Here is a 26,549-nt window from a genome sequence, read left to right as displayed (position 1 = left end):
TAGGACAGACAGCAGCACATGTCAAGCCAGACGATGGGATGCAGGTGGAACTACACGACCATGCACATAACAAAGAAAGAATGGAAACAGACTCAGACTGTTCATTGCTGTTTTACTTCACTGTCTCACGGAGCGTAAACAGGCATTCATGCGTTCCACTCTTCAAAATGAGGAAGTATGCTTCAATATCAATACAAGAGGGGTAAAACCATGCTCACATTAGAAATACAGCATTAAGCTAAAAGGGCAAATGAATATTCCTGCAAGAAATGATAACATCAAATGCCATAGCAGAAATCTGACTCATCGGGGGCGTCAGGGACAGTGAGGGAAAAGGAAAGGAATCCACCTTATATTCATTCACTAGTGGATTTCCTGGAACTCCATGTCCAAACAAACCACGTTTCAATATCACAATTCAGGGCAATTTCTGTTCAATTATGTTTTAATGAGACAATACTAATGTTCGGTTTAGATGACAGCAGTTTCATCAAGGTGCAATGGAGTGATACCTACAAGACTTGAGTGCACTTACTCATCCAATGATTTTCCTTGTCACTGGACTGTAAACAATCAGTCATGCAAAATCAACAGTCAACAGGGGGACTATATGCCCTGGGAGGAGAAGAAGAAGGGTGAAAAGAAGGGATGGGTGAGAGGGAAGGAAGGAAGGAAGGAAGGAAGGAAGGAAGGAAGGAAGGAAGGAAGGAAGGAAGGAAGGAAGGAAGGAAGGAAGGAAGGAAGGAAGGAAGGAAGGAAGGAAGGAAGGAAGGAAGGAAGGAAGGAAGGAAGGAAGGAAGGAAGGAAGGAAGAGGGGTCTCCAAGGGAGGCCTGGGATTAAGGCTGCAGAGAGCTATACAGGGAGGGGAGGGGACACTCATTCTTCAGCTACAGAAAAAGTGGCCATCTTGTCTTTCCCAGCAGCCGAGTGTATAATTCACACTTAAGCTTGAGACTACTATTCCTTTCTAATATCAAGTAAGGTTCTTAACACGGTCTTCTATGTACTTTTCATGGTTTATTCATGTTGTTCTAGAGAGAAGCTGGGCCACATACCATCGTCATGCCATATCCTCCGCCGAGCTACACTGCCATGATAGTAAACATCCTCCTTGCCAGGTGAGAGGTTTCCCTCACTTCCCTCACTGTTACTCTCCATCATGGTGATCTCTACAGAAGACACCAATCAGATCACAGCGTTACTGTCAGGGACCCCCCCCCCACACTGCTCTACTTCACAGACCGGCCAATGCCTGGCTGGACATGCTGCTGGAGGGGAAGGGGCTGGGGGGATCAGGGGTCATGGGGAACAGGGGGTGGGATAAGGCGACAGGTTGTAATCTGGAGTTCTTCAATGTAAAACAGCAATGCTTTGCACTGTGTGAGACAGAGGGAAGGGTAAGAGCAGGTGAGCCCTTTATGCACACAGTATATAAAGTCGATAGTAAACAGTAGCAGCCCCTCCCCCTTAACTGCTTTGGCACATTTAAAAAGCCAAGTTAGAGACACCGTAAAGAGGTATGAGGTTGGTCAGAACTACAGGTGTAGGAGCACACCACAACTACAGAGAACTACATGGTTGTTTAAGGTCATGTGTCTATGGGAGAGATGTTCAGCTCAGGGGAGGACGGGGCATCCCAACACTAACCAATGGAAGGAACCATCATGGGTCGTCGCTGTGGGGGGTTGCCGCCATGGACAGGCCTCCTCCCTGAATGGTCCAGCCGGTCGCCATGGGAGCATCCATGGGAAGGGGAGTTCCCTATAATCTTTAGAGGGCGAGAAACACACAGCGTAAGTTAAAACAAGCTGCCTTTTACACTGCCTCTCTCACATAACAAACCAGCCATTCAAAAGGATCACAAAACCATAAGAGCAAATTATATCACTTCCATTTGTCCTTAAGGAGGCAAAATAAGGGTAATAAATAAACACATAAAATAAAGACACCAAACAAACCAAAAAACCATCAACAGAACCAAAGTAAATCAACTCCAGACACCACAACAGGATCAGATGTTTAGCTAAAGACCATTTGTTTTTTGTTCTGCTCATGTCAGCTCCTTGATGAGAAGAGGGACTGAGCGAGTAGAGGAAAGAGAATAGAATGGAGAAAGGCATAGTTAGCTGAGCACAACCATGATGGCTTCAGCCTGGGGCCCAAACCAGAGAGAGAGAAACTGAGGCCCAAAGGCTTCTCATCCGGTTAGTCATACAGGATATATGGGACAGAGATGGGGGGAGGGGGATCGAGCAATAAGATGACCACTGCTGTGTGTAGTATAGGAGGAGGAGAGGAGATTCTGTTGAAAAGATTATGGAAGAGCATGAAGAGGGGAGAGCATATTGTCTGCAGAACACTAACATAATGCAGATGGACTGAAGGCTAAATCAGCTATAAGACTATGAGAGACTATCCTCCATGTGGTCCTACTAGAAAAGGCTTTATCTGTCAAGGACTACAGCCTTTACGCGCAATGAGAAGCAGGACATGCTGGAATAGAGGTCCCCCTGTGGAAGGCAGTGCAATCAGGGTAAAGTCAGAGGTGGGATAGGATGGGCAAGACGTCTGTCATAGCTGCATTTCAAACCCATTGGCTGGTAGAGAGAGGGGGAAGGCGGAGCAGAATAGGTATAGCGCATCCCCATGCAAACTACAATGGTTGAGCTGCCATTTTGTTTAAAAAAGGAATCTTTCTCCTCAGACACATCAGAAACAAAAACTTTCTGAAATGGCCTTTAGATAATCAAAAAAGCTTCACTTAAAAACTCACTGGACGTTCTAAGAACGAGCAAACTACACACATGAAAAACTACAAATAAGAATCACCATGAACATGTACTAATAACTTGCCAGAATATTGGACAAAACAAAAATAAATCAATGTAAAGGTGGGAGACCCATAGAGAGAAAAAACACCAAGAAAAAAGGTATGGTTTTACTGCTTGCTGATGGAATGTACAGCAGGTAAGAGTCTGAGTCACACACACCGGCGGCTGGTCCGAGACCCTGTTGAGCCTGTTCACATAGCTGGCCCTAAGGTCCCTTTGATAAGGCCTGTCCAGCTGGTGGAGCCTGCCCTCGCTCAGGGCTCCGTCCCTGGGGTAGCGTCTGGGGCTGTGCCCTGGTTCCCTCTCCCACTCCCGGCCTGGCCCGTAGTGCACCTCCCTGTACCTCAGGTCAGACATGTGGCCCGTCTTAGGGCTGTCACAGTGGTCCTCATCCATGCTGCACTGCCGTGTCAGCTGCCTCTTCCTGCCTGCAGCCAGGGCCCGTCGCTCTACCGGCCCCTCACAGTGGATGTAGTGGACAGGACCCCGCATGGGGCTGCCGTGGGAGTAACCCCGGTACCCCAAAGAGCCCTCCTCCTCACTGCCACAGTCCAGGCCGCTGTCAGGGCTCTTGGTGGTCTGGCGGCTGGGCCGGTTCAGGCTGCGCTCCTCGAAATTACAGCCATAGCGGGGAGAGGAATGCTGGCGCTGCAGCAGGCGACGGTGGTTCTTGCTGGGGGAGAGGTGGTTGTGCTGGTGGGGGTCCTGCTGGTAGATACGGGGGCTCCTGCGGTGCATGCAGGGTGTACCAGGCCTGCCTTCGTCGTCAAAGCGCAGGCGCTGATGATGATGACCCATCCCATCCACTCCGTCCGGCTCGTCCTCGGCAACCTCAGGGATGCTGTGGAGGCGTTTACTACGCAGGGACTTCTGTCTCACCACCTCCCTCTGTAGGTCCCAGCAGTCCCTCTCCTCCCCTAGGTCCTGACGCCTGTAATACGCCTGGAAGACCAGGATGGGACAGCCACGGTGCAGAGAGCAGGGTGGATTGGTTTGGCATTTCAATTAAGAGTTTTGTTTAAAATGTAGTTTTTGAAGGTGTTAGAACAGGCAGGAAACAACAACACAGTGTGTGAATAAAAAATTAAATGGGAAAAAAGACAAAATAAGAACAGAATTAGTTATTTGTGGCAGAATGGCCAGATGTAAGGCATGCAGTGTCATTCCGTGAGCTGGGGGAAATAGCATGCTCTGAACGGGAATACGTGGGACGAAAGCAAAGGGAGTAATAGACAGTAACACTGAGGATGGGTCTGGGACAGATTAGAAAAGGGTGCAACAAATCTGCCAAGGGAGAAATACTCACAGATAAATGACACAGGTGACAAACTCACCAAACATATAGGTGAATTAACTATGCCAAGAAAAGACTTCAAACACATTGCACCAAGCACAGCCTGGGCAAGTGAATGAGACCTACAGTATACACATTAACCAAGAGGAATGTGGCAGCAAACTAAGCAAAGCACTTGCATAAGCAAAATAAGACATTTAAAAAGTGTCTCAGTCTGTTCTAACATTTTCAGACATGACCCGAGGGCTGTTCTTATGACAGATTTAGTTTCCATCAATAATGACTATAGACTGAATCTCAGCTGTGTTGCTTCTGATATTTGACCCTGATTGCACTACTACATAGGACACTCCCTTTCCAGAGCATAGTAAAAAGACACAAATACATACAGAACATGAATGAGACATACTGATTGGTGACATGATGAGGTACTATGGAAAACGTAGGCAAATGCAGCAGATCAATACACCTAAAAAGACAGTTCTGTTGAGTACCGTACAGTGTGAGGGATCACATCTTGCTTTACTCTGATCACCTTGATAAGTTGAACGTTTCACACGTATTCCCACAGCATTGCATGACTGTAAACATGTTTCTGGGGACCTTTCATATCAACACTCCCAGTGAATACAGAAGACCATTTCACTTGTTGTTTATCATCAACACAGTAAATATAACCTATGTTTCACTGCTAATAATAATGTCACTCAGGAGAACTTGTTACATAATGATTATTGACCACACATCCACATACTCAATGGAGACATCATCAACGTCCAGAAAAGAACTCAAACACAAAAAGGTACAGCATGAGACGGACACAACCCAAAGTGAATTATTCCATTTAAGTAGCCTAAACTCACTTAAATGAGATTCCCATATGCATTCGATATGCCATGACCCTTCTAGATGATGATACAGTACATTTTAAAATATCAATGTTTGGTCATTGACATATTCCTTTACAACACATTTTTAACAGATTATTCATGAACAGTAAGTCTACTAATTATCCCGTTTTTACAAAATATGGACAGTCTTAATTAAACTTTATATTAAAATGCATATTGAGACAAAACAACATTCCATGTTTCTATCGATACCAAGCTCATTTTAAACATAATTGTTCACCTCTCCTTTTACAGTCCATGCTGGGTGTGTATAGTACAGCCATTCAGATGGGTTAGTTAAGACTTGGATGATGAAGCTGATATGCAGTGTGTTGTTCAGCTCAGAACAGGATGGAGCGCTCAGCAGGCAAAGCCACAGTGGGCCTGCATGTAGAGCCAGACAGTGAGAGAAGGCAGCCGGGGCCACAGTAGATAGGAGGGCCCTCCCTCCCTCCCCAACCCCCCTACCCGCCTTCCAACCCCCCTCCCTACCTCCCCTACCCCCCTCCCTACCCACCTCCCCTGGACCCCTACTAGATGAGGTATTATGTGTGCTGTACCTTGAGAGTGTTGTGAGAGTTGATGCTGCGCCGACGGCCCTCCTCCAGCTGCATCTCAGAGTACAGGTCATCCTCGTCCTCCTCCATGATGTCAGACAGGTCTGAGCCGCGGCTGCTCTCTGTCTGGTACTCCTCACTGTGGCTGTAGTGGTGCTGGGAGACAGGGGAGAGGACCAGCTTTAACATGGAACCACAGGAACAACAAGCCTGTGTCTGACTGGCTGAACTAGGAGACGGGGGAGAGGACCGGCTTTAACATGGAACCACAGGAACAACAAGCCTGTGTCTGACTGGCTGAACTAGGAGACGGGGGAGAGGACCGGCTTTAACATGGAACCACAGGAACAACAAGCCTGTGTCTGACTGGCTGAACTAGGAGACGCGGGGGGGAAGTTTCAAACAGGTCAACATTCACAAGGACGCAGGGCCAGATGGATTACCAGGATGTGTATTCAGAGCATGCACTGACCAACTGACCAAGTCTCTTCGCTGACATTTTCAACCTGTCCCTGGCCGAGTCTGTAAAACCAACATGTTTCAAGCAGACCATCATAGTCCCTGTCCTCAAGAACACCAAGGTGACCTGCCTAAATGACACCGAACCGTAGCACTCACGTCTGTAGCCATGAAGTGCTTTGAAAGACTGGTCATGGTTCACATCAACACCATCATCCCAGAAACCCTAGACCCACTCAAATTCGCACCACCCCAACAGATCCACAGATGATGCAATCTCTATTGCACTCCACACTGCCCTTTCGCACGTGGACAAAAGGAACACCTATGCAAGAATGCTGTTCATTGACCACAGCTTAGCGTTCAACATAATTCCCTCAAAGCTGACCCCCCTTTCTGCAACTGGATCCTGTACTTCCTGACAGGCCGCCCCCAGGTGGTAAGGGTAGGAAACAACACATCTGCCACGCTGATCCTCAACACGGGGGCCCCTCAGAGGTGTGTACTTAGTCCCCTGCTGTAGTCCCTGTCCACCCACAACTGCGTGGCCATGCACGATTCCAACCCCATCATTAAGTTTGCCGACGACACAATGGTGGTAGGCCTGATCAGCGACAACAATGAGACAGTCTATAGGGAGGAGGTCAGAGACCTAGCAGTGTGGTGCCAGGACAACAACCTCTCCCTCAACGTGATCAAGACAAAGGAAATGATTGTAGACTTCAGGAAAAGAAGGGCTGAGCACACCCCCATTCTCATCTACGTGGCTGTAGTAGAGCAGGTTGAGAGCTTAAAGTTCCTTGGTGTCCACATCACCAACAAACTATCATGGTCCAAACACACCAAGACAGTCGTGAAGAGGATATGACAACACCTATTACCCCTCGGGAGACTGAAAAGATTTGGCATGGATCTTCAGATACTCCAAAGGTTCTACAGCTGCACCATTGAGAGCATTGTGATGCATCACTGTCTGGGCAACTGCTCGGCCTCTGACCGCAATGTGCTACAGAGGGTTGTGCGTACGGCCCAGTACATCACTGTGGCCAACCTTCCTGCCATCCACAACACCTATACCAGTTGGTGTCAGAGAAAGGCATTTCATTTTGCCAAAGACGCCAACCACTCTAGTCATAGATTGTTCTCTCTGCTACCGCATGGCAAGTGGTACCGGAGCGCCAAGTCTTGGTCCAAAAGGCTTCTTATCAGCTTCTACCTCCAAGCCATAAGACTGCTGAAAAGCTAAGCAAATTGCTACCCGGACAATTTGCATTGACCCCCCCCACCCTTTTTTTACGCTGCTGCTACTCGCTATTTATTATCTATGCATAGTCACTTTACAACTACCTACATGCACATATTACCTCAATGACCTCGACTAACCTGTTACCCCGCACATTGACTCGGTACCGGTACCCCCTGTATATTGCCTCGTTATTGTAATTTTTAAATGTTTTACTTTAGTTTATTTAGTAAATACTTTCTTAAAACTGCATTATTGGTTAAGGGCTTGTAAGTAAGCATTTCACGGTAAGGTCTACCTACACCTGTTGTATTCGGCACATGTGACAAATAAAATGTGATTTGATTCGATTTAACATGGAGTTACAGGTTACAATCATATCTTTTTCTTCATTTTCCCAGAGCGATGATTGGAACAGAAACAAACTGTATTATTCTGTATTTAAGCTGACAGAGTTGTTGTTTTACCCGTACATGTCTCCCCAGTTCAGAGCCTCTGAGGAATTCGTCCACAGAAGCCCCTCTCCTCCTGGTGTGGGGAGAGACATAACCATCCTCCTCCTCATCAGAGTTCACGCTCCGCTCACTGAAGATGTTCCTCTTCTCCATCTGACACAGGAAAACACAGACAAGCAAACCTCATACATGTATATAGCTGCAGATGCATCACACTATCACAATGATACATGATATTAGTTCTCTAGAGTATTGACTCAATAGTACCCTGAGAGTCTATGAGGCACTTGGTACACAAACCAAACTCTGTTTGTGCTGTACTGTGTGTCGTCATGTCATAGGCAAATCTGAAGTGGCTGCTTACCCGGTTGTTCTCAGCGAACACTCTCTGTGCAGCTTTCCTGGCCATGGCCTTGGCGATGGTGTTGGGGATGGGGGCTCCCTGAGGCTGGGGCAGGATCCTCTGAGGAGAGGGTGAACGACGCCCCTGGAAGTGGGGCGGCTCCAAAGTGTGTCCACGCATGGTAGGAGGGAGGGGCGAAGGGGAGCGCTCCCAGGGCGGACCAGGCCGCAGGCCCGCCTCATACTCTTTGGTTTCCGACTCTCTAGCACTTACTAAATTGGGCTTAGACATGGGGTAGGGCTGGTGTTGGGGCTGGGGCTGGGGGTGAGGGGTGGGTGGCGCAGAGGCTGACCATGAGGCAGGGTGTGGGGCTGGGATCGAGGCAGAGGGTGGACCTGAGGTTGGGGGTGGGATGAGGGGTAGGTCTGGGGGTATGGCGGGTGTGTTTGTGTGTGTGGCTGATGGTGCTGGGGTTGAGGCATAGGATGGGGGTGTGCAGGGGAGCGGTGGTGGGGTGAGTGATGGGGAGGCCTCAGGATATTGTGCGGTATGGTGGCCACGGGGGAGTCCTGAGACTCTCCTTGTGCTGATAACGTCCTGACAATGACCTCCCTGGCCTCCAGACACTGGATCCTATTCAGCTCCACTGTCACATAGTCAGCTGTTGGGTACATCACCTCCGCTATCTGGACACACACAGGGACAGGGACAAGACACTTCAATTCACATGTCTTAAGTAACAAACCCAATATATTATTTCAGAATTTCACGCAAAATGGGGCCTGGTAAACCTGTGTTTTCAAACCACTGCATTACATAAGGCCTACAGAAACCATGGACTGAACGTCACCGTTACATCACCACTCTCCAGCAGACGGCAGTAGAGTGTTACACACAAATCACAGCATTGAGGGTTAGCTGTTACACCACACACTCACTTTCACAGCTTTAAACATCAGGTTCTGCATAATACATCATTCTAATGCACCTTTTGTCCCTTTGTGCACACGGCATAGCCAATCACGTTGGCTCCGTTGGAGGTTCCAGTGGGGGTGAGGATGGGGGGTTTCCATCGCACCTGCAGAACCCCGGGGTTCTGGCCCAACTGGACCTGCACCTCCTGGGGAGGAAAGGGAGGACCTACGGAGGACAGCAGACACAAAGGAGTGTAAGGATATCAACCCAATACACTACAACATTTAGAAAACTATACACTATCAGCTGAACAGTTTGTATGTTCCTTCATAAGGAAAATAATGTCTTGACCTGATTCCATACAATACCAGAGAGGCACTCACAGATAGTTCATGTTGCATTAGATGTTTTTATGCAATCAAAAATGTGTGTAATGAGGTAATAAGAAAACAGTATGATTTGTACTGTATGTATGTCAGTGGAGGCTCCTCAGAGGAGGAAGGGGAGGACCATCCTCCTCAGTGAATTTCATCAAAATAAAAATAGTGAAACATTCAAAAGTTACCCTTTTTAGATGAAACTATACTAAATACAGAGCATTCGGAAAGTATTCAGACCCCTTGACTTTTTCCACATTTTGTTACATTACAGCCTTATTCTAAAATGTATTACATTATTTTCCCCCCTCACCAATCAACACACAAAACCCCATAATGACAAAGAGAAAACAGGTTTGCAAAAATTACATAAGTATTCAGACCCTTTGCTATGAGACTCAAAATTGAGCTCAGGTGCATCCTATTTCCATTGATCATCCTTGAGATGTTTCTACAACTTGATTTGAGTCCACCTGTGGTAAATTCAATTGATTGGACATGATTTGGACAGGTACACACCTGTCTATATAATGGTCCCACAGTTGACAGAGCAAAAACCAAGCCATGAGGTCAAAAGAACTGTCCGTAGAGCTCCGAAACAGGATTGTGTCGAGGCACAGATCTGGTGAAGGGTATCAAAAAATATCTGCAGCATTGAAGCATTGAATGCCAAGTATGGAGGAAACCAGGCACCATCCCTACAGTGAAGCATGGTGGTGGCAGCATCATGCTGTGGGGATGTTTTTCAGCAGCAGGGACTGGGAGACTAGTCAGGATCGAGGGAAAGATTAACGGAGGAAAGTACATAGAGATCCTTGATGAAAACCTGCTCCAGAGCGCTCAGGACCTCAGACTGCGGAGAAGGGTCACCTTCCAACAGGACAATGACCCAAAGCACACAGCCAAGGCAACGCAGGAGGGGCTTTGGGACAAGTCTCTGAATGTCCTTGAGTGGCCCAGAGCCCGAACCCAATTAAACATCTTTGGAGAGGCCTGACAATAGAGATGCAGCAACGCTCCCCATGGTATAGCCGGAAGACAGCTAGTTTCTGTCCTCCTCTGGGTACATTGACTTCAATACAAAACCTACGAGGCTTGTGGTACCCTTCTATAGACTTACACAGTAATTATGACCACATTCGGAGGACGTCCTCCAACCTATCAAAGCTCTTGTAGCATGAACTGACATGTTGTCCACTCAAAGGATCAGATAACTAATCTAGTACTGAAAGCATAAGCTACCACCTTAGAGCATAAAATGTGGTGAGTAGCTGACTGAGAGAGAAAGACCATCGTTGAATAGTTTTGAACAAATTAATTTCTTCAAAAATGAAGGAGAAGCAAGAGAGAGGAGGAGAGAGACAGCTATATTTTGTTGTATTTTCTTTTCACTTACTTAGCGAGCAAATGCAGCTAGCTAGTTTAGCCTAGTCAAACACCTGGCTCAAACAGAGAGGGATGCTGTGTTAGTTAGCTGACTATCCAACACAAACTCTTCTAAGTCGAGGTATGCTTTTGGTTTAATTGATTTATTGCCACCGGGGCCCGCCGGTGTAACTGCTAAACTGCTTGCTAACTGTACCCTGTACAACATGATTGTAGCGGGTTTACTAATATGTCAGTTCTAGTAGCTATGTTGACTATGACTTTAGCTAATATGGTGACAACAGTGTAGGCTGTGTATAGCAGTTAGCAGGTATGATATGAAGGTTCTTGCTTGGAAAGGTGTTTTCGCCAGGCCACAGACAGCTGATGTGTTGTCCACTGAAGTCCACAAGTGAAGGGAAAAGTTGAGAGGAGGAGAGTGCGTTGATGCAAGGAATTATACAACGATCAAAGGGATCATGCTGTTTGTATGTGGATGCAATGAAAGTTAACCGTGTTTGCGTGGGATCAGGTGTGTATACATTCTGACGATTCTGTTGAAAAATGTTTCTTTAATGGAAGTAAATGGAACGAAACGGGGATAAACCTGAATTTGTCCAATAGAAAATCTCATTTGTAACTGTTGGACTAACGATTACACCCTTGATCAGCTATACGCAGGCAAGCATGTGCAAGGCGGTATTCAATGTGTCAATGTCTGTTACCTTGATTACTCAAATTTCTCTCGACCTGTGCAACTACGCTGTAAACTTTAATTGATAGGCTAGGTTGTAGCAACCTCATGATGGACAAGTACTACACATAATCGAGGGATGTGTGTGTGTGTGTCACAGGAGGTTGGTGGCACCTTAATTGGGGAGGATGGGCTTGTACAGTATGTATGTATGTATGTATGTATGCATGTATGTATGTACATGGTTTCTCCCTTGTTCGATTGGGTTCTCCCTAAAACACTTCTGCGAGCAGGCCTTTCTAATCGACCTGGCCCGGGTATCCTGGAAGGATATTAACCTCATCCCGTCAGTAGAGGATGCCTGGTCGTTCTTTAAAAGTAATTTACTCACCATCTTAAATAAGCATGACCATTTCAAAAAATGTAGAACTAAGAACAGATATAGCCCTTGGTTCACTCCAGACCTGACTGGCCTTGACCAGTGTAACCAATGTGAAATGGCTAGCTAGTTAGCGGGGTGCACGCTAATAGCGTTTCAATTGGTGATGTCACTCGCTCTGAGACCTTGAAGTAGTTGCTCGCTTCGAGACCTTGAAGTAGCTTTTGTGGCGTGATGGGTAACGATGCTTTGCGGGTGTCAGTTGTTGATGTGTGCAGAGGGTCCCTGGTTCGAGCCCCAGCAGGGGCGAGGAGAGGGATGGAAGCTATGTTGTTACATTGATGCTGTTGACCCAGATCACTGGTTGCTGCGGAAAAGGAGGAGGTCAAAAGGGGGTGAGTGTAACGGATGTGAAATGGCTAGCTAGTTAGCGGGGTTCGCGCTAATAGCGTTTCAATTGGTTCTGTCACTCGCTCTGAGACCTTGAAGTAGTTGTTCCCCTTGCTCTGCAAGGGCCATGGCTTTTGTGGCGAAATGGGTAACGATGCTTTGAGGGTGACTGTTGTCTGTGTGCAGAGGGTCCCTGGTTCGAGGAGAGGAGAGGGACAGAAACTATACTGTTACACCAGCACAAAAACATCCTGTGGCGGACTGCACTAGCATCGAATAGTCCCCACGATATGCAACTTTTTAGGGAAGTCAGGAACCAATACAAGCAGTCAGTTAGGAAAGCAAAGGCTAGCTTTTTCAAACAGAAATTTGCATCCTGTAACTCCAAAAACCTTTGGGACACTGTAAAGTCCATGGAGAATAGGAGCACCTCCTCCCAGCTGCCCACTGCACTGAGGTTGGGAAACACTGTCACCACCGATAAATCCACGAAAATCGAGAATTTAAATAAGCATTTCTCTACGGCTGGCCATGCTTTCCTCCTGACTACCCCAACCCCAGCCAACTGCTCTGCTTCTCCTGCAGCTACTTACCCTGAAGCTACTTGCCCAAGCCTCCCCAGCTTCTCCTTCTCCCAAAACCAGATAGCTGTTCTGAAAGAGCTGCAAAACCTGGACCCGTACAAATCAGCTGGGCTAGACAATCTGGACCCTCTCTTTCTAAAATTATCCGCCGCCATTGTTGCAACCCCTATTACCAGTCTGTTCAACCTCTCTTTCGTTTCGTCTGAGATTCCTAAAGATTGGAAAGCTGCCACGGTCATCACCCTCTTCATAGGGGGTGACACTCTAGACCCAAACTGTTATAGACCTATATCCATCCTGCCCTGCCTTTCTAAAGTCTTCGAAAGCCAAGTTAACAAATAGATCACTGACCATTTCGAATCCCACCGCAACTTCTCCGCTGTGCAATCCGGTTTCCGAGCTGGTCACGGGTGCACCTCAGCCACGCTCAAGGTACTAAACGATATCATAACTGCTGTCGATAAAAGGCTTTCGACTCTGTCAATCACCACATTCTTATCGGCAGACTGAACAGCCTTGGTTTCTCAAATGACTGCCTCGCCTGGTTCACCAACTACCTCTCAGACATAGTTCAGTGTGTCAAATCAGACGGCCTGTTGTCCAGACCTCTGTCAGTCTCTATGGTGATACCACAGGTTTAATTCTCGGCCCGACTCTTTTTTCTGTATATATCAACGATGTCGCTCTTGCTGCAGGTGATTCCTTGATCCACCTCTACACAGACAACACCATTCTGTATACTTCTGGCCCTTCACGGTGTTAACAAACCTCCAAACGAGTTCAATACCATACAACACCACAAACTAAATGCATGCTCTTCAACCGATCGCTGGCCACACCCGCCCGCCCGACTAGCATCACTACTCTGGACGGTTCTGACTTAGAATATGTGGACAACTACAGATACCTAGGTGTCTGGCTAGACTGGAAACTCTCCTTCCAGACTCACATTAAACATCTCCGATCCAAAATGAAATCTAGAATTGGCTTCCTATTTTGCAACAAAGCCTCCTTCACTCACGCTGCCAAACATACCCTCGTAAAACTGACTATCCTACCAATCCTCAACTTTGGCGGTCATTTACAAAATAGCCTCCAACACTCTACTCAGCAAACTGGATGCAGTCTATCACAGTGCCATCTGTTTTGTCACCAAAGCCCCATATACCACCTACCACTGCGACCTGTATTTTCTCGTCGGCTGGCCCTCGCTACATATTCGCAGCCAGACCCACTGGCTCCATGTTATCTATAAGTCTCTGCTAGGTAAAGCTCCGCCTTATCTCAGCTCACTGGTCAGCATAACAACACCCACGCGTAGCAGGCGCTCCAGCAGGTATATCTCACTGGTCATCCTCAAAGCCAACACCTCCTTTGGCCGCCTTTCCTTCCAGCTCTCTACTGCCAATGACTGGAAAGAATTGCAAAAATCACTGACGTTGGAGACTTATATCTCCCTCACTAACTTTAAGCGTCAGCAATCTGTGCAGCTTACCGATCGCTGCAGCTGTACACAGCCCATCTGTAATTAGCCCATCCAACTACCTACCTCATCCCCATATTGTTTTATTTACTTTTTTGCTCTTTTGCACACCAGTATTTCCAGTATTTCTACTTGCACATCATCATCTGCACATCTATCACTCCAGTGTTAACTTGCTAAATTGTAATTACTTCTCTACTCTGGCTTATTTATTGCCTTACCTCCTTACGCCATTTGCACACACTGTATATAGAATTTTCTATTGTGTTATTGACTGTACATTTGTTTATGTGTTGTTGTATTGTGTCACACTGCTTTGCTTTATCTTGGCCAGGTCGCAGTTGTAAATGAGAACTGGCCTACCTGGTTAAATAAAGGTGAAATATATATATTTTAAATGCATGTATGTAAGTAATGCTTCAGGTGTGGGTACCGTATGTACCATAGCCCGTGGTGTGTATGTTTGTGTCCACTACAGCATGACTACATATGTATGTTTATGGGTGTAACATTATCATGCTGTCAGGATTTCTGTCCAAATATTCCTCAGAACAGCCAGAGACAGTCAGGTTGGTTTTCACAGTCCCTCTACCTCTGCTCTGCTGCATGCTAAATCAACAGGGCTCATCTGTGCTGAGCTGCCAGTGCCCCGCAGAGACACACACACACACACACACACACACACACACACACACACACACACACACACACACACACACACACACACACACACATACAGAAAAAAACACGCACACATACACACACCCATTCAGCATTATCTCTGAGCAGAGCAGTAAAGAGCAGAGCAGTAAAGAGTGGAGTAGAGCAGAGTAGAGAACAGAGCAGAGTTGAGCAGAGTAGAGGGCACATCAGAGTAGAGCGGAGCAGAGCAGTGAAGAGCAGTGAAAATCAGAGCAGAGCAGTGAAGAGCAGAGAAGAGAAGATCAGAGTAAAGCAGTGAAAGTCAGAGCAGAGCAGTGAAGAGCAGAGCAGAGAAGGTCATAGCAGAGCAGTGAAGGTCAGAGCAGAGCAGTGAAAGTCATAGTAGAGCAGTGAAGATCAGAGCAGTGACGATCAGAGCAGAGAAGATTAGAGCAGAGCAGTGAAGATCAGAGCAGAGCAGTGAAAATCAGAGAAGATCAGAGCAGAACAGTGAAAATCAGAGAAGATCAGAGCAGTGAAATGCAGAACAGAGAAGATCAGAGTAAAGCAGTGAACGTCAGAGCAGAGCAGTGAAGAGCAGAACAGAGCAGTGAAGAGCAGAGCAGTGAAGGTCAGAGCAGAGCAGTGAAGGTCAGAGCAGAGCAGTGAAGGTCAGAGCAGAGCAGTGAAGGTCAGAGCAGAGCAGTGAAGGTCAGAGCAGAGCAGTGAAGGTCAGAGCAAAGCAGTGAAAATCAGAGCAGTGAAATTCAAAGCAGAGCAGTGGAGATCAGAGCAGATCAGTGGAGATCACAGCAGATCAGTGGAGATCACAGCAGATCAGTGGAGATCACAGCAGATCAGTGGAGATCACAGCAGAGCAGTGGAGATCAGAGCAGATCAGTGGAGATCAGAGCAGATCAGTGGAGATCACAGCAGATCAGTGGAGATCACAGCAGATCAGTGGAGATCACAGCAGATCAGTGGAGATCACAGCAGATCAGTGGAGATCACAGCAGATCAGTGGAGATCACAGCAGAGCAGTGAAGATCAGAGCAGAGCAGTGAAAGTCAAAGCAGAACAGTGGAGATCAGAGCAGAGCAGTGGAGATCAGAGCAGTGAAATTCAAAGCAGAGCAGTGAAGTTCAGAGCAGAAGGCACCCAGAGCAGAGCAGTCTGAGAATGTGCATCAATACATCTTAAATCACATTTCACCACGAGATGAGTGTCAGCAGAGATATACCTACTCCTTTCTGAAGAGGAGGATTCAGCAGTAGACATTCTGAGCATTCTGAGCACTCAGCTGTTTTAGTAATTCAACTATGAATATTATAAAGCATGAGTGTCAGTGAGGGCTCAAATGTGCATTTAAATCATCTCAGTGAAACCCTTCCATCTATTAAAATTCATGCAGAGAAAAACCAGTAGGAGTAACCCTTGTACAAACCCTTGTATGAACCCTTGTATGATGTTTTGGTTGCATGATACATACACTTATTTCTAACCATCTTTGTTCTCAACATGAGCAACATATTAATTGGTGACTTCATCCACAGGAACAAGGTCAATTTCCAATAATTGAAAGCATCTCCAATGCTGTCTTAACCTCACAATGTGATGGTGGAGCTTGATAAGATAAATGCCCAGTGTGTTCCCAGTAATAAGTCCCCTCCCTGTTGCTGCTGCCTAAACACATAAAGCTCCCAGTACAGCTGTCCTTCCTGTCCTGTTCTGTCCTGTCTCCTCCCTCTCACCTCTTCCTGACCTCTGCCCTTCCATTAGACTCAAGCAGTCACTCACACACAGCAGGGCCAGTCAGTACATTCAGGTCAGCTCAATTCATTTCAAGGTTGAGTAAATGTACAGTTGGGAGTTCGCAAGCTTGTTCTTAAGTCATTATTTTAAACACAAATGGATTTTCTTTTTTTGATTAACACTTATTACTAATGTCCAGACAACAGAGGGAAATCATTGGTAGTGTTCTTTATAAGTGGTTGAAAAGTTAAACCTAGCAGCCAGTGGGTTTAAGGGCGCTGGCAGACTGTATGTATAGTAAAGACTGTGCGGTCTCTTTCTCTCTCTTCACTCCCTCCTCTCTCTCTCTCTCTCTCTCTCTCTCTCTCTCTCTCTCTCTCTCTCTCTCTCTCTCTCTCTCTCTCTCTCTCTCTCTCTCTCTCTCTCTCTCTCTCTCTCTCTCTCTCTCTCTCTCTCTCTCTCTCGTGGCGTGTAGAGCTGTATGGGGTCTCAGGGGAGACCAGTCACACAGAGCTACAGAACATACACTATTTACACACATTAGGCATCTAGAGTTTCTCTCTTTCTCCCCTACCGACTCGGTTTTCACTCTCATCTTCTGACTCGGTTTTCACTCTCGTCCTCTGACAATATGCAGCCTTCTGCAGCAAACGCTCCCTGGATGTCTATTCATCACACTTCTTTTCCCCCTCCATCTTTAGCGTGCGCCTCTCTTATCAAAGCCAGCACACACATATCCTTGAACGCAATCAAAAAAAAAGTGACTGAGAAATATGAAAACGAGCCTTTCGATGTCTGTCAGGTACAAGGTTGTAAATATAATAGGCTCAAAGCTTGTCAGAGCTAAAGTGAATAGATTGCTGTGTTTACACCAAATTGCCAAAGGCTTTTTAGCCAGAAATGGTTTTGAAAGCAGGAGAACACAGTGAAAGTATACGGCTGTGCAGGCTGGATATACAAGAGGCAGCAGAAGCAGCAGGAACTAACTACAATTGCACTGCATGCTCAATGCACCCTGAAGAGACAAACAACCAGGCCAGTTATGCTGAGTACACCTCTTTGGGAGACCGGAAAGCATTTACAATTATGCAAAATGCCACCTGATGACTAAGTGTGTGTTTTAACCAGTGGAGGCTGCTGAGAGGAGGACGGCTCATAGTAATGGCTGGAACGGCATAAATGGAATGATATCAAACACATCGAACATGTGGTTTACATTGGTTTTGATAACCATTCACTGCATTCCAGCCATTATTATGAGCCATCCTCCCCTCAGCAGCCTCCACTGGTTTTAATGATGGGAGAAAGGGAGAGATAGTAGGTGGGCTGACCTGCAGGCTGGGTGCAGAACTCCACAGAGATCTCCCTCTTGTCCCTGTGCTCCAGGGGCATCTGCCAAGGTATCTGGTGTGTCCGCGCCACGGCCTTCACCTTGTAAACGGTCATGGGCTTCAGTTGGAAGAACTGGTACTTGTAGGCCCCTGCCTTCACCATGTCATACTCAGCCTCGTTCAGGAAGATGGTGTGGCTGTAGTTGCTGTTGCTAGGCTGCCAGGAGAGCTCAGCAGAGACCTGCGTGATGTTGTCTACCCTCAGATAGTAAGGAGCCACCACCACATCCTTTCCCACTAGTAGAGTGCAGCGCAGCTCGTCAGACGGGCCCCGCTCTGTGATGCTCTGTACCGAGATGCGGTAGGTATTGGTGGCCAGGTTAAGTTTCTCGATAAGCGACTTTGTCTTGCCCCCAAAGGGCACGCTCATCCTCACCTCCTTGTCCACCAGGACGTTGTAGCCACTGATGGAGCCCCAGCCGGGCGGCACCACCGGAGGGTCCCAGCACACGATCACACTCTTGGCCAGCTGTTTGATCAGATTGATACGGCGAGGGTAAGGCACAATATTTTCACCAATCTCGTCAATGCTGACATCCAGGGTCCCTATTCCATTGCTGCAGGAACCCATGGAGCCCAGGAAGTCCATGCCCAGACTACTGCTGCCCAGGCTGGTCAGAGTGCTGCTCAGACTAGAACCCAGTCCAGTGGAACCGTGACTGGAACCGTGAGTGGAACCCAGAGTGGAACCCATGTGGCTGCCCAGAGTGGAACCGTGAGTGGAACCCAGAGTGGAACTGAGGTTGCTCCCCAGGTTTCTCTCAAGATTTCTCTCCAGGTTTCTATCTAGGCTAGGGCCCAGGTCCAGTTTACTGTCAGACAGCAGGCTGCTGATGCTGCTCAGGCCCATGCTGCCCAGCCCTGTGGAGCCCAGGCTGCTGTGGTTACTACTGAGGTAGCCTGACTCTTTGGCCCCATCCCTGTGCTGAGCAGAGGGCATCTTCTCATCCTTAACAAAGTCCACAAAGTTGGAAGGGACAAGTCCCTGCTGTCCATCCAGCAGCTCTCCTGAGGAACAGAGAGAAAGCAGTAAGTATTACTATTAACAACAACACTCACAGTGAAAAGCAGCAAGTAGTATTAACAACTCTCACAGTGACGAGCAGTAAGTAGTATTAACAACAACTCTCACAGTGACGAGCAGTAAGTAGTATTAACAACTCTCACAGTGAAAAGCAGCAAGTAGTATTAACAACTCTCACAGTGACGAGCAGTAAGTAGTATTAACAACTCTCACAGTGAAAAGCAGCAAGTAGTATTAACAACTCTCACAGTGACGAGCAGTAAGTAGTATTAACAACTCTCACAATGACGAGCAGTAAGTAGTATTAACAACTCTCACAGTGACGAGCAGTAAGTAGTATTAACAACTCTCACAGTGACGAGCAGTAAGTAGTATTAACAACTCTTACAGTGACGAGCAGTAAGTAGAATTAACAACTCTCACAGTGACGAGCAGTAAGTAGTATAAACAACAACTCTCACAGTGACGAGTAGTAAGTAGTATAAACAACAACTCTCACAGTGACGAGCAGTAAGTAGTATAAACAACAGCTCTCACAGTGACGAGTAGTAAGTAGTATAAACAACAACTCTCACAGTTACGAGTAGTAAGTAGCATAAACAACAACTGTCACAGTGACGAGCAGTAAGTAGTATAAACAACAACTCTCACAGTGACGAGTAGTAAGTAGTATAAACAACAACTCTCACAGTGACGAGTAGTAAGTAGTATAAACAAGAACTCTCACAGTGACGAGTAGTAAGTAGTATAAACAAGAACTCTCACAGTGATGAGCAATAAGTAGTATAAACAACAACTCTCACAGTGACGAGTAGTAAGTAGTATAAACAACAACTCTCACAGTGACGAGCAGTAAGTAGTATAAACAACAACTCTCACAGTGACGAGTAGTAAGTAGTATAAACAACAACTCTCACAGTGACGAGCAGTAAGTAGTATAAACAACAACTCTCACAGTGACGAGTAGTAAGTAGCATAAACAACAACTCTCAGTGACGAGCAGTAAGTAGTATAAACAACAACTCTCACAGTGACGAGTAGTAAGTAGTATAAACAACAACTCTCACAGTGACGAGTAGTAAGTAGCATAAACAACAACTCTCACAGTGACGAGCAGTAAGTAGTATAAACAACAACTCTCACAGTGACGAGTAGTAAGTAGTATAAACAACAACTCTCACAGTGACGAGTAGTAAGTAGCATAAACAACAACTCTCACAGTGACGAGCAGTAAGTAGTATAAACAACAACTCTCACAGTGACGAGCAGTAAGTAGTATAAACAACAACTCTCACGGTGACGAGTAGTAAAGTATAAACAACAACTCTCACAGTGACGAGCAGTAAGTAGTATAAACAACAACTCACAGTAGTATAAAGTAGTATGAACAACAACTCTCACAGTGACGAGTAGTAAGTAGCATAAACAACAACTCTCACAGTGACGAGCAGTAAGTAGTATAAACAACAACTCACAGTGACGAGCAGTAAGTAGTATAAACAACAACTCACAGTGACGAGCAGTAAGTAGTATAAACAACAACTCTCACAGTGACGAGTAGTAGCATAAACAACAACTCTCACAGTGACAAGTAGTAAGTAGTATAAACAACAACTCTCACAGTGACGAGCAGTAAGTAGTATAAACAACAACTCACAGTGACGAGCAGTAAGTAGTATAAACAACAACTCTCACAGTGACGAGCAGTAAGTAGTATAAACAACAACTCACAGTGACGAGCAGTAGTAGTCACAGTGAGCAGTAAGTAGTATAAACAACAACTCTCACAGTAGTAGTAGCATAAACAACAACTCTCACAGTGACGAGTAGTCACAGTAGTATATAAACAACAACTCTCACAGTGACGAGCAGTAAGTAGTATAAACAACAACTCTCACAGTGACAGTAAGTAGTATAAACAACAACTCTCACAGTGACGAGCAGTAAGTAGTATAAACAACAACTCTCACAGTGACGAGCAGTAAGTAGTAAACAACAACTCTCACAGTGACGAGTAGTAAGTAAACAACAACTCTCACAGTGACAGTAAGTAGTATAAACAACAACTCTCACAGTGACGAGCAGTAAGTAGTATAAACAACAACTCTCACTGACGAGCAGTAAGTAGTATAAACAACAACTCTCACGGTGACGAGCAGTAAGTAGTATAAACAACAACTCTCACAGTGACGAGCAGTAAGTAGTATAAACAACAACTCACAGTGACGAGCAGTAAGTAGTATAAACAACAGTAGTGACGAGCAGTAAGTAGTATGAACAACAACTCTCACAGTGACGAGTAGTAAGTAGCATAAACAACAACTCTCACAGTGACGAGCAGTAAGTAGTATAAACAACAACTCACAGTGACGAGCAGTAAGTAGTATAAACAACAACTCACAGTGACGAGCAGTAAGTAGTATAAACAACAACTCTCACAGTGACGAGTAGTAAGTAGCATAAACAACAACTCTCACAGTGACAAGTAGTAAGTAGTATAAACAACAACTCTCACAGTGACGAGCAGTAAGTAGTATAAACAACAACTCACAGTGACGAGCAGTAAGTAGTATAAACAACAACTCTCACAGTGACGAGCAGTAAGTAGTATAAACAACAACTCACAGTGACGAGCAGTAAGTAGTATAAACAACAACTCTCACAGTGACGAGCAGTAAGTAGTATAAACAACAACTCTCACAGTGACGAGTAGTAAGTAGCATAAACAACAACTCTCACAGTGACGAGTAGTAAGTAGTATAAACAACAACTCTCACAGTGACGAGCAGTAAGTAGTATAAACAACAACTCACAGTGACGAGCAGTAAGTAGTATAAACAACAACTCTCACAGTGACGAGCAGTAAGTAGTATAAACAACAACTCACAGTGACGAGCAGTAAGTAGTATAAACAACAACTCTCACAGTGACGAGCAGTAAGTAGTATAAACAACAACTCTCACAGTGACGAGTAGTAAGTAGTATAAACAACAACTCTCACAGTGACGAGCAGTAAGTAGTATAAACAACAACTCTCACAGTGACGAGTAGTAAGTAGTATAAACAACAACTCTCACAGTGACGAGCAGTAAGTAGTATAAACAACAACTCTCACAGTGACGAGTAGTAAGTAGCATAAACAACAACTCTCAGTGACGAGCAGTAAGTAGTATAAACAACAACTCTCACAGTGACGAGCAGTATGTAGTATAAACAACAACTCTCACAGTGACGAGCAGTAAGTAGTATAAACAACAACTCTCACAGTGACGAGTAGTAAGTAGCATAAACAACAACTCTCACAGTGACGAGCAGTAAGTAGTATAAACAACAACTCTCACAGTGACGAGCTGTAAGTAGTATTAACAACAACTCTCACAGTGACGAGTAGTAAGTAGTATAAACAACAACTCTCCAAGTACAGTGAAGACTAGAGAGGACAATCGTAAAAGCCACATTAGCACTGATTGATCCACAACTGCCTAATCCTCGTCTCATCGAATGCCCATACAGTAAATACATCCCATAATCCATGCTGTCTCTTAGCAGCAACAATCATTCTGCTCTGAAATAAATATTTTTAAATCATGTGAATTGGTTTTTAAGAGAGAGAGGGTAAAACACAGTGAGATATCAGACCTTCATAGAAGCCATCATCATCCATGGTCCCATACACGTAGAGGTACTTCCCTGCCACCAGGGGGAGCTCTGCCTCAGGATGCTCATTGGGCCCATTACAGGGGTTATAACTGGGGGAAAGAAAGAGTAGAGTACAATAGCATCAAGCTGATGAACTTGCTGCGTTGCTCCTCTGAACCAAACACAAGTGGATATGTGTCCAATTATCTCAGGCTCGATGATGAATTCAGGTTCAAAAAGGTTCAAAACCTAGGATCAAAATGAGACAATTATTAAACACAATATTAGGAACTGTGTATGGACAATTAGCTTCTGTCAAAACTTGATGACATTGTGATGGAAAAGCACAGTAGCCTAGCTAAATAGTATCCGAGCAATTCCAAACTAATCCAAGCACAGTTACATTTTTGCCACAAACACTGCAGTAGCAGTACCCTTGTGTAACTCTGTGATAGGGGAATTGCTGAGTGCTGCAATAAAAAACTCATATAAAATATAACATTTTCCAACAGACTAAATTTTCCAACAGGCTAAATGAGACAGTGGGGGTGGACAGCACTGGGTTCCATTCATGTATTTGCCTTTGTTCTAGGGGATTCCAATGATTTCAGCTGACAGTTCATTTTATTTGGTGAGAGCATAGCACTGCATCATTATTAAGAGGTGAGTTCAAACCTCAGTGGGACAATGTGGGTGGAAAACACTGTGCTGTGCAGGGATGCATTTTTAATATAACACTGTAGTGTAAGGCATCTCAAAGCTGCTCACTCCTCTCACCTGTACCGGGCGATGCACAGACGGACCTTGCCTGTGAACCTCTTCTTGGTCCTAGTCGTTGAGCTTAGTTCTTTGTCCATCTGATAAGAGAGAACCAACCTTGAGAGATGCAACAACCAAATTACATGTATTTTTGTTTTCATGGTGGACATTTCTATGGTGGAAATCAGTGGGATGATAGCAGAGCCTATAAACATATCCTATACACACTTGGTGAACCTGCCAAACCTCCCAGCAGAGGAGAGTACAAGGAAACAGATAGGGTGGGGTGTGAAAAGGCCTTTCTGCATCACTGTGTTTCCTCAGTCCTACATCTCCACCTGAGAGGGACTTCAGCTTCGACTTTCAAAACAGGAAGCAATTTTGCAATCATGTAATAAATGCTGTAATTATGTAACAGTGTAATTAATGCTTTACCATCTTCTGAGGAGTTTTTTGAAAGGGCAATCAAGCTATTTAGGTCCATCTTCATTAGGCTTATATAATCAGGGCTAGAGGGGAGGGAGGGAGGAACCTTGTAGGACTCACCTCAGTGAGGAGGGCCCGTTGAGAGCTGCCAGTCCGGCTGCTGCTGCGGGTGAGGAATGTTGGCTTTACAGACACGAGCTCCGGCTTGTCCCCACAGATCTGGAGCGGTCGGATGAACTCAGAGATCACAGATCTGCTCAGCGGACTCTCATTGCCTGCGGGCAAAACAAAGGAAGAGCTAAGATCTGTAATATGACTGCGCCTGATGAAATCATATTTATATCTGTGCGTAGCACTAATGTCCAAAATGGAGTGAAATATATCACATACAATTATTTATCCATTTCATCATGTGATCGTCATTCATCGTTATTATCACTATTCATCATCATCATCCTCCATACCTCATTTGATTAGATACCATTAAAAGTAATAGATAACATTGTAAGAACCAACAGCATAAACAACAGATGGATACAACCCATTAAGAATTAGGAAAATAATAATCCTAAATGCATTAGTGTTAAAAAACATACAGATCCTTATGTAATCAGAGGGAGAGTTAGATTCCAGGCACAGGCCCAATGTAAACATCAGTATTATTGTTTAAGTCAACAACAAGAATGTGCCAAGCAGTGGTAAAGGCTATGTCATCCAGTACCCTGATTGATTATTCCATTAGGCTACTTGGTCTATGTTGAGCCACGTACATCACAAGCACTACCTCCAAGACCTCCAATTTCAGGAGCAGCTGCACGTTTGTCTTTCCATCCTCATAATACTGAATTGTTTGTTTAAAATGTATTTTGGCGTCATTTCGCGAGACTAAAGCTTTCCACCGCTTCCACTGTCTAACAGTTCAAACGTCCACATACAGCTCACAGATGACTGAAATCACATTATTATGAATATTCTTGTCTAAGCTGTGGTCTATGGCGTACATAATGTACACAGACAAGCTAAAACAAAGCTCTCCTGCGATTCCTCTAACCTTTCCCTGTGGGGGCGGCCAGCCCGTTGAAGAGCTGGGAGAGGGATTTGTTTGGCGATCCAGGGGATTCACACACAGTTAAGGGATCGGTTCCACTGCCAAGGGTATCAAACTTTCCAGTCTGTAGCCGGAACTTCTCCAGCTCTTTGGACAGGAGGTTGAACTGCTCACTTTGTGTCCGACATTTCTCCTCCAGCTCTCGGACTTTGGCCTGGCGACAGATAGCGAGTGAGAGAGAAAGACAGAGAGGGGGAGAAAAGAGAGGGGAGAAGTAGAGAGACAAAAGAGAAGAAAGTAACAGAAGGAAATAAAGTGAAAGAAAGAGAAAATCTGAAACCCAAAACTGTATATTTGTATAAATACACACACAGAATTAGGTAGGATGAGATATTGGACTTTAAATTACAGAGAAAAGGGAGTTGACACCTTAAATTTCCTATCAGGTAAAATACAGTCCAGTCATAAACACCTAAACTAGTCACAGTACGCAGATCACATGCAGGACTACAGTTAATGCACATTATTCTATAGAGCAGCCTCTTGTCAAGAGGAAGTATGCATACCAAAAACTGCACTGTGTTCAAAGCGCGGGGAATGCTCCTCAACTTCATTGCACAGAGATAGTAAAATAAAGGCAAGAGTCATCATCATGAGTTACGAAGCCGACAAAAGAGGGGCAACAGCAATTAAAACATCATAGAACCATGCAATCAAATCCTTGGCTTTCTACAGTGAAATACTGTCTGTTCTCCACACTGGCCCGGAGACTACGGTACAGTGGGAGAATAGGCAGGCCTAGCAGAAACCCCAGGGGTATCCAGCTCAAGATCTTCCCTTGGGCAGGAGTAAGTGTTGAGTGGTAAGCATCAAATGGAGACAGACAAACCCCTCTTCACATAAACCCAAATCAGCCCCTTCATCAGACCACCCTGAGAGCATTGCTGAAGCTACCATGTCATTTGCTGCACACTTTCCCCAAAGCAGTGATGCCTAATGTCTGTGGCGTTTTACTCAGCTGAATGACTTTCATGCAGACACGTTATTGTTTGTCAGCACGTGAACATGCTGTTAGAGGAGGATTAGCATTCGCAATCACTGCATATGATTCAATGGGTTGATGCATTAACACAGAGGGTGGTTAGCCTTTCACCATCTTAAAGCCCTCCCCTGGGTGTATGACCAGTCCTGTAGTAGCCTTGTGAAACATGCTGCCCTGCATGCAACTCCAACCAGAATGAACGGTTACAATGTCCTCATAACATCAATTGTTTCCATTATGCCAGCATCGAAACACAATTCCTCAGACATTAGAATGATGCCATAACTAAAATGGAGGCATAACTCAAATTAGTGATGATGAGAGCGATTGTCTGATGGCCTCTCCTATGTCCCAGTCAGGCCTTCTGTCTTGTTGTGTCCTGTGACAACCCCTTCCCCAGTGAAGCAGAGCAGGCTCTGAGCCTAGTGGAGTGTGGTCGGGTGCCTACACATGCATTGATGACAAGCTGAATGGAGGATGCGAGTGTGAACCATCATTGTGAGGATAGGACAGCCTTGCTTTTGGAAAGCAAACATTCAACAACTGAAATGTTTCTGTCTGCACAG

At 45.5% G+C, this 26,549-nt stretch overlaps 1 protein-coding gene across 1 annotated transcript in view; it reads right to left on the bottom strand.

Annotated features, from left to right (window-relative positions):
- Positions 1-26,549, bottom strand: part of LOC118394053 (RIMS-binding protein 2-like) — a 126,009-nt gene that overhangs the window by 9,514 nt on the left and 89,946 nt on the right. The window contains exons 8-19 of the mRNA XM_052461453.1: positions 25,508-25,549; positions 24,945-25,155; positions 24,014-24,168; positions 23,486-23,565; positions 22,709-22,818; positions 17,986-19,053; positions 9,062-9,213; positions 8,608-8,759; positions 8,095-8,416; positions 7,749-7,883; positions 5,577-5,729; positions 1,649-1,769 (exon numbers count right to left, since the gene is read on the bottom strand). Of these exons, the coding sequence (XP_052317413.1) occupies positions 1,649-1,769; positions 5,577-5,729; positions 7,749-7,883; positions 8,095-8,416; positions 8,608-8,759; positions 9,062-9,213; positions 17,986-19,053; positions 22,709-22,818; positions 23,486-23,565; positions 24,014-24,168; positions 24,945-25,155; positions 25,508-25,549 (2,701 nt within the window). The remainder of the gene's footprint in view (positions 1-1,648; positions 1,770-5,576; positions 5,730-7,748; positions 7,884-8,094; positions 8,417-8,607; positions 8,760-9,061; positions 9,214-17,985; positions 19,054-22,708; positions 22,819-23,485; positions 23,566-24,013; positions 24,169-24,944; positions 25,156-25,507; positions 25,550-26,549) is intronic.

This window comes from Oncorhynchus keta, chromosome 14, assembly GCF_023373465.1.
Source record: "Oncorhynchus keta strain PuntledgeMale-10-30-2019 chromosome 14, Oket_V2, whole genome shotgun sequence".
Lineage (NCBI taxonomy): Eukaryota > Metazoa > Chordata > Actinopteri > Salmoniformes > Salmonidae > Oncorhynchus > Oncorhynchus keta.
Note: the sequence above shows the minus strand (reverse complement) of the source record. Positions and strands in the feature narration are given on the sequence as shown.